The 12,680-nt window shown below is 41.9% G+C and overlaps 2 protein-coding genes across 2 annotated transcripts; both read right to left on the bottom strand.

Annotated features, from left to right (window-relative positions):
- Positions 1 to 2,414: 2,414 nt before the first annotated feature.
- On the bottom strand, positions 2,415 to 9,168 carry T265_15606 (hypothetical protein; the record flags this gene model as incomplete). The annotated part of the gene is made up of 3 exons (XM_009178752.1): positions 2,415 to 2,495; positions 7,162 to 7,318; positions 9,011 to 9,168. Coding segments are annotated over 3 exons (396 nt in total), but the record flags the coding sequence as incomplete, so codon positions are not given.
- An 87-nt stretch (positions 9,169 to 9,255) lies between these two features.
- On the bottom strand, positions 9,256 to 11,073 carry T265_15607 (hypothetical protein; the record flags this gene model as incomplete). The annotated part of the gene is made up of 4 exons (XM_009178753.1): positions 9,256 to 9,502; positions 10,530 to 10,766; positions 10,806 to 10,973; positions 11,008 to 11,073. Coding segments are annotated over 4 exons (717 nt in total), but the record flags the coding sequence as incomplete, so codon positions are not given.
- Positions 11,074 to 12,680: the final 1,607 nt, after the last annotated feature.

The raw sequence follows: 12,680 nt of genomic DNA on the forward strand, positions 1-12,680 counted from the left end.
GACGGGATGACTTTGGTCAGTTCATCCAAGAATACTTGCGCCCTTTCCTCCTCTTCGAACATGAGAACGATGTCGTCTGCATATTCCAGATCGACAAGGTTTTCTCCACAGGCTATTTGAACACCAGGATTTTGGAGACCCTCCAGCGTTCGTCTCATTATTTCATCGATCACGAAGTTAAAAAGGAATGGAGAGAGTGGGCATCCCTGACGGACACCGCTTTGTGTGCGGAAACTTTTGGAGAGCTCTCCGTCCGGAAGTCTGAGAATACAAAGAACGTATGATGTTAACAAACTTCCGGGGCATTGCCTGGTGAGCAAGCGTCTCAAGAAGAACAGACCGATCAACCGAGTCGAATGCGCCTCGGAAATCCAGGGATACTAGAATTGTGGGTCGCTTATACGTATGGCGTTGTTCTAGCACCTGACGCAGTGTGAAGATTTGGTCAACACAACCCCTACCAGGCCGGAATCCCGCTTGCTGCTCAGTATCTCACGAGCCACCGTAAGGCGACGAAGCACAATTGACGCCAACAGTCTCGTTAAAACCGGGGTCAAGCTGATCCCCTTCTGGTTACCACACTCACTACGCTTCCCTTTTTTGAAAAAATACAAAATAAGAAAAAGTCAAAAATTCATAGGCCACTAGAAAGAAATCGGTTGTCTGCGCACATTCATACAACTACGTGTGTGGTCTTATTAAGCAACTGATTTAGACAGGATGATGTCTGGATTGCCGCTTGCCCGTTTTGGTGTGAATAATCTGAAATTCCGCACGGCGTGGTTCTGTACGTGTCAGTTGAATTGGTTGAACCTATTTATTCAAGACCGTCAGATTCTAAGCTCGATTTTGTGGGAAAAATCGCGCACCCTTCTTGCGTTGGCAACGTGCGCTCCCAGTTCCGTAATCCAGTAGGTTGGTCTGAAACAGTGAAGTCGCTTAGCAGAAACAAATCACTCCAAGCTATCCCTTTCTGGAAGCCTAATCGTACGCGGGCAAATTGGATGGAATTTGTCGAGAGCTGCGAGGTTTTCATTCAGTTTCATCAATTCGAAGTCCCATATCAAGGCACCGGACCGAAGTATATTCAATGCGAGATAGTTTCCATTGGGGAAAACCCGTTGGGGCGAATAAGCGTAGTTAACACCACTTGCGTAACCTGCAGGGATTAACGTCTCTAGCTGAGTCATGTAAAAGAATTTATTATTAACTATTCTTGGCATTGTCATTGATTGGAACTTGAACTTTTTCCTCATATGTATTATATTAAGACAAAATTGTCTCTGATTCTGAGTGGACCAAAGAAAAGAAAGAGTAGCTCTCACGTAATTTATTATATAATTATCCCCGGTTATCGCGATATTTCCCAGAACGCTGACTTAGTTGAAATGTTAGAAATCTAGATGGGGTTTGGCAGATTTTGAAATGACGTGTTCAAGTGCACATGGTATGGAAGAAAGGCTACGCCTGGGGATGGACCCGAACCACCTACTTCTTAATCACTAAAAGGATGCTCTAAAGAATGAACGCTTATGCAGATTTACTTCAGAGATGATTCGCCACGTTAGGGATCAAAGAGTGCCACTAGCAAGCTGCTTGGAGAAGGGAATTCGGCCGCTTAAGTATGTTCCTAGGATTATACCAAATTTACCCATTGTGAAAGTCAAGCAAAGGGACTAAGTAATAGTCCAGACGAATATCCACTGGGCTGGTTGTGCCTAATCGACTGTGAGGTCCACGTTAATGGGTGTGATGGTGAGAGATCGTCCCCAGTAGCTCGGTCGCTGGAGCATCTGTCCAATAAGTAAGAAGTTAGTAGAACATAAGGTTGATGGAAACTCGGGGACTGCGCTTACCTTATGAGCCCCAAAAAGGGCGAAACCGGCCGTGGGCTGTCGAAGAGTTTTCAGCAACCTTGTGAGTAGTTTCCTTCATAAGAAGTTAGTAGTTCTAATACAGGCGCAGTAATGTCATTCCGCTCATGCTGCGCGTACCTGGACCCCTCTTCCAGGAGGCTGAAGTATGCTTCGTTAACACAGTATACCACTTCTACGTACCACGCGGTAAGTGTTCATGTCGTGGTTTCTCAAAACAGATCGACAGAAGACTTGAACGCAATTTCAATGCACTTTTACAAACAAACGATTCGTGTGATAACAAGAATATTTATGCGCGTATTTGAAGATTTTTCATCTTATATGATTTGAACAAAAGTACTGACGATTGGAAGATAACAAAAGGACAGAGACAACCGCGCAGAGCTTGGCGTTCCTGGACCCATCACGCCGGAGACAGACAAGAAATGTACCTTGTTTCCAGTGTGTTTAAAATTCATCGTTGAAAGGGTACTCTTTTGATGGCCTCATTCTAAAACAACAAAACAAGCGTAGTAACTACGCGATGAGAACTTACCCAGGGAACTTGAACTGCCGTTCATTCAGTCCTGACGTGTTGAGCACTTGCATTTCATCATCGGTTAGAGTAAAGTCGAAAATCTGTAAAAACCAAAATGCAGCTGGAATAAGAGGGCATTTAAAAGCGGATGCATATGTATGATGTAGGTATGTATGTCCAGATGACTGGACAGTATAAACGGACAGGTAAGATTTCGAAAAATAATCTGATTTGCACGTGACTTTGATTTTGATAGGACACAGCTGGAGCGGATTGTCATAAAGGAAAAATTCAACTGGATTCGGTCGAGTCATCTGTCAAAATCAAATCCGTGTGCAGATGAGAGTGTTTGTCGTAACCCGTCCTATTTGGGTACAAGAACACAAGGTCAACATAAACTCGGGGACTGCGCCTACCTGATGAGCCTCAAGAAAGGCGGACCCGGTTGTGAACTGTCGAAGATTTTTCAGCAAGTTCATGAGGAGAGCGTTACGTCTCGGAAGAACAGTTAGTGGTATTGTTTCCGGCGATCACTAAATGTGTTGCGTTACGCAAAGAGCTAAACGTAGGCACATCGATCTATCAGAGAGAATCCTATTTATTTGCACATCTGAATGGGCACCTGATTGTCAATTTAGCATGCGTCACAATATCCTTGGACGCTAAGCAAGCGTTATTGCTCAGATCGCCACATAAAACAGACCATAATTGTAACAGTGCATCATAAACTATGAAGCGGATAACACTTAGCAAAAGTTACTGATGTTGTGGAAGGCTTCTGACACATGTGACGCCGACTTGCCATCAGGTTGTCTTGTTTGGCGATTTGTGCTTCGTTATGGATCGGTAGCCCAGCCGATGCCTCCCCAATATGACGCGAACCTTGTACAGTAAACGAGTTAGCAATTTCAAGGTGCTTCAGAGTGTATGGACAGATCGGTTGGAAAAAATCTTAACACTGACAAACGGCTTCAAAATATTTTATCTGTAACTTATTCCACGAATACTTTCGGGGACTTAGCCGTCACTGAAATTGGGATACAAGAACAAGTCGGAAAAGTGTGTTCCTCTTTGACATCCGATCATCTACAGTACGAAAATCAAGCAAAAATTCGTACGACTTGCCATCTCGACACACCACTCACAAAGAAAGCAACATTTTCAAGGTTGTCTCCTGAAGAGAATCCGGTGGAAACCGGCTGCAATTTTAGGTGTTCCGTAGATAAACGAGAGAAGTCGGTCGTGTCACGTGTCTGATCTTCCTACACTAACTTGATGTGCACCGATAGCGATAAAGGCTAAGGTTTCGGTTACTCATCACAATCTTACGACTATATGGCCGTCCTCTCGATGAGGTCACCATTGGCGAGGACTATCGCTCAGAAGGGAGCATCTGACTTGTCCCCTGAGGTGCAGTCAAATGATAGATAATCTCAGCCAGACGCTGTCGGTGGCGTTTTCCTTTGGGCAGTCTCACCAGAGAAGAGTGAACTTATAGAAACGGAAACTTTCTTCTCAGATACCAGGTTCTGGGATAATTTTCCATTTTTTTTATATTTTCCTTAATCCACAAGCTCCGAACGCTCTAATTCGCTTATTGTAATCTACCAACTTAAGGGACCTAATCGAGGAAAAAAGGCGCGTTCATAAAGCATACACCAGGATAACCGACTGCGGTTTGCTGGTAAAACGCAGAGAAACACTGCTTAAAGTGACATCTTTTTACGAAGCATCGGTGTTGAACACTGATGTCATGCTGTCGATGATGATGATGATGACTAATAAAAAGTTCCATTCCGATATAGGTCGGAGACTTCGAAATACCCGATCACTCTAAATGATATTTGGAGTATCAGAACACCGAGTGCATCAAGCTGCCAGCCTTGTTAGTATTTCATTTCAACACCGTACTTGTAGTTCTATTGGACAAATAAACCAAAACAGGTCTGTTCATGACCTTTGTTGGCCAAAGGGCTTCCTGAGCTTACAGTGGTCACCGGCCAGGAACTTGCAAGTCGGGTACTTAGAGTTCTCTTTTCGGTGGGATTCTGACCAAAATATCTGCTCAAAACATTATCTGTCTTGAGCTGACAGGCAACGACAGTCATAAAATTCAAAGCAAGCTTCCCACAGGTATCTCCTTCCAACAGGCCGTCTCTTGGGGAGGTCTCTCTAGAGAAGACACTCCAATGTTACTTTTCTGTTGCATCACTTTTAACTGAAGGCCTCTACAAAAGACAGCAGCATTACTCAAAGATCCATAATCCTCGGGTGAGTTTATTGGTTGTTGATCAGATGGCTGTTGATCTGTTCTACGAGTTTGGCAATTCGCTTGCAAACGTTTCGTCACCATACGAGGAGACATCATCAGTGCGCAGTGATGATGTCTCATGCTGGTGCGGGGTTAAATTAAACGGCCGCAATCGCGATGGACACACTTAAACGGATTCGGTACTAATATAAATATGATTTTATCAATCAATATCCGAAAGGTTGGTCAGTCATCAGCAACTGTCAACTGCAAATCACCAGGTGTCACGTAAACTCACGTAAACTCATCGGACGCGTTCAAACTGCGACCGGATTACACCATGCAACACAATTTCGGGGTCATCAGTGCTTGTGGATCATGACTTAGCACCGTTTAAACAAAAGGCTTGGATGGCGCAATCAGTCGCAGATTTCACAGGGTCGTTAAACACTGAACACATGCAGACTTGACAACTCAACATTTATTGCAATTTCATTAACTTAGGTAGCGAAGAATACTGGGATGCGACCTTCATCCGCTGTGATAGGATGGTGAAGAAATTCAAGGATCAAATAAGCTCGTTAGTGTAGGCAGTTCTCATACACGAGACCCCATTGAATGCATTGAGCATTCAGTTGCCCGTCTATTCTATTCGTTCAATCCTTGTTTGAACCTGCCCTGTATCCAAATATCAATGGGTTTCAATTCAATCGTTTAGTAGAAGGCTATGCTGCTTATCGAATAGAGTCAATTGCTTCAGCAACTATGTTGAATGCAATGGATTGTTGAGTGATTTGTGCAGGCACCATCTGGAAAGGATGCAACTCCCTCATACCTATCTTGCGCTTCTTTTTAACTAATCGGGTTACTAAACAAGCACCAGTAAAAATAGCTTGGCAGTTGCAGACATTGCCAGTTATCTGACTGTTCTTTTGAAGGCTAGACTTCCAGAGTGTGATATAACAAACGGATCGAATTAAAGCACTGTTGCTGGTAATTACGGGGTCTTGTCTAGGCTTGGGTGACCCGGCAGTGGCCCAACCCTCGTGCTTCCTTCGGTGGCATGGCAATTAGGAAAGAGTGTTACAGCTGAACCGGTTTTTTTACTCACGGGGAATGGCCAAATACGACTATATATTGGCCCCTCAAAACATGACTCTCCAAACAGGGAGGATTTTTCCCAATTTCTTGGGACTTACCGTTTCGCTGATGGTGTGGGCGAGAAGGCATCGATCGTTCTGTCGCAACAATTACGTCCATTTTTTAGGAACCAGAAGAGCTGTACTCTACTTGTTTTGGCTAAGTTGGATTTTCGAAAATTGGGCGTTATTGATCACGTGCGGTTTGTATTCCTCGGGACAAGATGTTTGACAGCTGAACAAAATTTAAGGAGTGATCCCATAATTTGTTTGTGTTGCACCGAATTGGTGGATACGGTTTCAATCTTTGGCTTAACAGTGCTTGGTAGAGTTTCTCTAGTCGGCTCTAAAATGCCGCATGGTCCTGATCAGCTGATCCTCTCAGTGAAACCTCACTGGCGTTGCAGTTTAGTCAGCTGTACTGACAGGTTAACCAAATGAGCACTCATCAGGTGTGAGGTATTCCTGACCTTCCAAAATATAATAACTATAATGTAATATAATATAATAAATACTATAATATATAGTCACAATTTGGTAACAATATAATGATCAAAAGTATAATATAATGCAATGCAAATACAAATATAATGTAAATCTGTCAGAGCAGTCAATAATCTTCTCAGAACAATGATCGACCAATATGAAATAAATCAAACTAGTGAAATTTTCGTGTGTCGTTTTCCCAAGGCACCCATCTATATCAAACGCGTCTCCGGTAACTGATCACCACAATAAGTCATTTTAAATCTGTCTCATACAGCCTCTGAGCACTTCCCAGTTTTGTCAACCCGAAGGCATTAAAAAAAAACGACTCCATTTCATCCCAGCTCACATGATGCCGTGGTTCTCTACCTTTTGGTGGTGCACTGAGTCTTGGTATCTCAGCCAAAGTTTACGCGAACTCTGTTGGCTGCTCCCCCTTGGAGAATATCCATCCAAGTGTGCAAAAGCCGGTTTGTACGGACAATGAAGTTTAACTGGCCGAAAATAACTGTGAATTCAACGAATCCTTGATTATATAGTTTGATGCTTTGCTTCTGTCCTTTGACCATCTTGGAGTGACCCACTGTCAAAAAACGAGCTAGCTTTTTTATCTTTACGAGAACCATTTTGTCACTCTGATCATGTATTTTGTTGCTCATCACCCGAAGACCACACACAAAAATGGTAGTTGTTTGTTAAACAGATATTCTAACTCATTGGATATCCAAACAATGTAAATGGGGCAGTTGAAGAAAACGTTGAAGAAAACACGTCTTTCTGTGGGTAACGCGACAGTGAACGGAAACTTTAGTTTTTAGACTTCTAGCATCGAATTCTGGGTAGCTCGGCTAAAACTGGTTCACCAGAAATGATTATAAGGCGAGATCTCACCTTGGAATTCTCCACGATTCTTTTCGGATTGGCGGATTTCGGAATCACAATTATATTTCGTTGCAGTAAATAGCGAAGAAGGATCTGAGCTGACGTTTTGTTGTGGCGTTCCGCGATTTCACGAACCCAGGAAGCAGTGAGAAGATTGGTTTCATCACTGTGAACAGGCATACGGGTCAAAAATTAAGATTCAAACGAGTGGTTGTAAGGAACTTATCTTTCCGCATCCACAGTACCGTGCTTTATCCTCATTGGGAAAATTCAAACAATTGCCTTTTGCAATTTGGACCCTTTTTGCAAGCAGGAACCGCTTTTCAGGCAACGGATGAATGACTTGCAACAAGTGGTCCAAATCTACTTATCTACGTTCCTTGAGTCTTCGGCAAATTAAACTTGTCTCATCATTGTCAGTCGAACCTACATTACGAAAATCTGTGCAGTCTGAGTGGAGTACTGAACTGCGGTGTACCTATCATTCTGGCTGAACAAAGTGGTTTGCAAACTCACCAATTGTTGAACTGAGTCTATTTCAACTTGAGGATTTAACACTAAGAATAATTTTTAAAATCCTAATCGACAGTGCTCACCACACACCTATGGAGACGGAGCAATACACAGATCTCTCATCTTCATTGGTTTAAAGCTATATCTATGTCCCCAGTACCAACGTACCAAAGATATGCCTTGAAAAAGCACTAAAAGAGGTTAAACTGAATGAGGATACCACGGTACTAAAACCAGCCGAACGTTCTGGTACTGCGATGTTCGATGAGACAGACTATATCTACAAACGCAGAGTGCTTCTATTTGGGAGTTGAAAATTTACCGTCAATTACAAATCTGGCGATATGAAGAAGCTTATTACCTGTGATTTGCACGTTTTGGTTCATGACTTTATATCAGAAATCGAGTTCAACATACCAGTCTTGCATCATACTTTCCAACTAAATGGTTTGTCAAAGACTCATAAGCCTGTTATACTACTTTGCTTCATAAGGTAGATGGAGAGCCAATCAGTGAGGTGCTTTACAGCCACCCTAGTTAATCTGTGCTCGATTGCTATTCCTATTACATCATTTCTTTTGAAATTTGAAGGCCACGGTGCAGCATTCCACCCATATGGAGACGCGTTTCGCTTTCGCCAGTTGCTACTATTAAGCACCGAAGCTTGCCCACTGTTTAATAGGATTTTGGACATTCGCAATTTTCCCTTCGTTTGAAGTGAATGTTGCATATATTTGATTAATTAGCAGATCTTTTGGGAATCTTCCCAAGTCATTATTTTGCCACGTAGTCGAACAGCATGGTAAATATCAGGAGACTTTCCATCCTGTTTTTCATATTCCATTCCCTTAATCTGTCTTATTAGAGCCATGACAGAACCATATCAAATCGCCCAGCTCAGCGAACAAGCCAACGACCATCTATGCTACCTGAGCTACCAACATTTTCCTCTATAGAATACTAGACTCAGTTATCGAACAAGTCCGGCCAAGAAGAGTGTCTTGACGTAACCTTATTGTATGGTGACAGGGTTTGACATAATAATCGGCTAACGGGTGATGGTATTTATTTCATTGGAATTCCTGCTTAAGAGCAAACCAACAAGTCTTAGTGCCTGAGAGTGCTTCATTTCCGGTAGCGTGTAGTTTCCCTGGGGAATGGTTACATAAAACTGTCTAACAGTACACCCCATCAAAGTGAGGGGGTACTGTACTAATACGAAATAACTTTGGAATTAAAACTCAAGAATTCTGACTTGCATTAAGACAAAGTGACCAGTCCAGGATCATCAACTGTTAGTTGTATTCTTGAAAGTGAGATTATGAAACAAGCAATTTTGGAGTACGGAGCGAAAACAACCTCCATTATCTCGACCCAAAACCGGGGGTTCAGTGAAGCTTGGATAAAAATAACGACTGGTGATATGGGTTGTGTACAAAGATTTACTGGCCTCAGAGGTGGAAAACCTATCAATCTGAAGGAAATTGTGATTAAGACCATCATCTTTTTCACTTTTGTGACAAAGGAACAAATCGATGAATTTTAATAAAGTGGAATTCAAGATCACAGCGTTACCAAAATTTTTGCGTTACCCTTGAATCAGATCTTGCCAGACGGCTGCAGAAGGCGATCCAAGGGGTGCGTACGCTGTGACAGTCAGCCCGGAAGCCTGAGCGTACTCAACCAATTTTGTGTTAGGAAAGTTTGCATTAATTTCGATTTGTAGATTGACCGGTTTTATGCGTGCGCCATTCATTATTTTATCAATCTGGCGGCGGTTGAAGTTTGACAAACCGATCGCTCTGACCATGCCTTCGTCCACCAAGCTTTCCATGGCCTAGAAAGTAAAAAGACAGGGTGAGTTACGGTAGGATATCGCAAGAATATTTGCAGTAAATACGTAACATTTGCTTTTGTCAAAAGGCCGTGAAAGATACTACTAAAACTATTCCTGTGTAGTTATTAATGTGAAAGTTTTCAGTCTTTGAGTGCGTACACTGTACAAGTTAATTATGGTTGTCCATAACACTGTTGTTATCGAATGGCAACTCAGAACTGCCATAAACAAGGAGTCTCATGGAAGTGCTTCACACGTTTTTCTTGAATCATCTGAAATCCGCGTTTGACCGTTTTGTGTTGTTTCTCGTCTAGTTCCTGCTGCGCTCGTCCGAGAGCTGCACTTGCGTGTTCAAACCACGTGCGCGAATTCGGCCACGTCTATAGTGATTGGTCCTCGTCCCATCCATACTTCGTGCCTATCCCGACTTTATGCTAAGATGGTTATCCATAAAGGGCAAGTGAACCATGACACGTGATCGAAGGTCACCCCCGGTTAGCAGCACGCATAGTAACTCACATGCTCCACTATATAACGCGCAACACTGACGCACCGCTCCAATCCCTAACAACCCTCTGATGATACCACCTCGATTGGTGATGAGATGTTTTCAAACAAAACAGCCAGCTCAGCAAAAACCGACCAGAATGAATTTTTGTGTTGAATGAACTTTAGTGACAGATCTTTTGTCACAGGTAGCTTTCGTCTTTCTTCTTACTCTTACACCACCTTTCCCAATTAACAAACAAATGGAACAAATGGTACTTTTACAGAAATCGGTTTGTGGGAAGCAAGTGGACAATTAGGCCTTTGTACCAGGGTTTAGTTATCATCGCGATAAAGTAAGTAAAACCCGAGGATGTCTTGAGCGACGGATAACAAATGTCGAATAAAATGTGTCATACTATGGAGTGCTCAGCGAATCATTGAAGTAACACTGCAAAATGTATATCATACAACCACCGAAAAGGGATTGGGGATAAAATAAAATGGCTAAACCAAGCAACCAGTTGAGGACAGTACATACTTTCCATGTATCCAGAAGTGGAACATCATCCACCAGGAAATCTTGACCGTTTGAAGCCATAGGAAAACTCACATCACTGTGCTTTAATTCAGCTAGTGGAAATATTATCCGCATACATACTTGGAAAGCAACAGGCCAGTGAATCAGATATAAATCAACGTAGAGAAGCCTGAGATCCGATAAGCTCGTCTGGCAGCAATCTCTGACATATTCCGGCCTTAAATGTGTGCACCAGCACTAAATTCAAATAAATTACCAGCAGAAGACCGACTTTACTTTTGTTGTGATAAAAATATCTTCACGCTTAATGTGCAACTTCTTCATGGATTCCTCAAGAGCCTCACCAATATCTTTCTCGTTGCCGTACAGGAAAGCAGCGTCTATATGTCGATATCCAGCTTTCAGGGCCGAGAAAATCACGGTTTTCATTAAGCCTGGAGGTGCCTATAACGCAGGTGAACTCATAAAAGCAGCTCACGGTCCATGTTCCCAAACCCAACATCGGAATCGAACCGCCTGATAACAGTTTAAGCGAAGTCTGCATAATTCCAAAGCTGCCTGAAACAAAAACGCAAACCAAAAAGTGACAAGGTGACGTGGTCACCTACGGCAAGGTAATGTAACAGGCCCCAAAATGTTGTTTAGTGAATTGCAGAAGATTCTGCTTAGTACTGATACCAAGCGAAAATACTTAGTGTTTAAGAGTATATTTTTGAACACCGAGCCCAACGGTAATCAGATCACTTGAATGTAAAACTTACAGCCATAAGGGAAGAGATAGTTTTTGAAAGAGTTTCGTTTTAGCTTTATATGCCTGCATGGCGTCTTAATTCAGCTCAAAACCCTCCACATATTTTAAATAAGAGCATTTACACTAAATGTGATTTCCAATAATTCATTAGCTTCACATTTTTTTCAGCTATATGAAAACTTGATCACGTTGGTAGATCACTTCGGTAGAACATATCAGCTTACCGCACACAAGTCAGAAGAAATCATGTTTCGTTTATCTGTGCTCCTCATATTGATCTACTCGCATCCGTACACAGAACACGACCTGGTCTTAGATATAACACGCTACTCATGAGGCTACTGAAAGCTCTCCGATAACCAACGGCAGGTTTCACCATTCTTGTGGTTCGCTGGTGGGCGGAGTCCCTTGGTCTCCGTCGGCTTTACGTTCTATTTGAACCCAAAATTGTATGAAAATATACCCATGTATTTATACCCATTTGAATTCCGATCTGTTTTTCATGCGAGACTCACCTTAAACTCAGCTGAATCGCTCGTTTATGATGATTTTCAATCAAATATGCTTGGCCTTCTAGTGCAGATCTATCTGGATCAAAAAATGCCCAGCAGCGGGGTCGCGTTCATCTAAACTGGGCCTCATCCGGTAGAAGTAGGTAGATCAGACAAGAGACTGCTTAGCTGGCAGATTTTGACTGTTTTCCAAAAAGCTACCCCATGATCAGCGGGTTTTCACATCAAGAAATTGCGGAGATGTGTGTTCGTTTGGCTTTAACCAAAAGGAATCATCAGCATCCAATATTACATGAGAGAAAAGGAAATCCACAAAGTTCCGGACAGGAATTAGACGCAACAGCATTCAGCTAGTCAGTCAGTTAGTCAGGCCATCAAACAAAATCAACCAATCAATCAACCAATCGAATGATCGACCGATTCCTCAATGAATGAGCAAAGCGATCTATCTATCTATCTATCTATCTATCTATCTATCTATCTATCTATCTATCTATCTATCTATCTATCTATCTATCTATCTATCTATCTATCTATCTATCTATCTATCTATCTATCTATCTATCTATCTATCTATCTATCTATCTATCTATCTATCTATCTATCTATCTATCTATCTATCTATCTATCTATCTATCTATCTATCTATCTATCTATCTATCTATCTATCTATCTATCTATCTATCTATCTATCTATCTATCTATCTATCTATCTATCTATCTATCTATCTATCTATCTATCTATCTATCTATCTATCTATCTATCTATCTATCTATCTATCTATCTATCTATCTATCTATCTATCTATCTATCTATCTATCTATCTATCTATCTATCTATCTATCTATCTATCTATCTATCTATCTATCTATCTATCTATCTATCTA

This window comes from Opisthorchis viverrini, assembly GCF_000715545.1.
Source record: "Opisthorchis viverrini unplaced genomic scaffold opera_v5_646, whole genome shotgun sequence".
NCBI classification, from domain to species: domain Eukaryota; kingdom Metazoa; phylum Platyhelminthes; class Trematoda; order Opisthorchiida; family Opisthorchiidae; genus Opisthorchis; species Opisthorchis viverrini.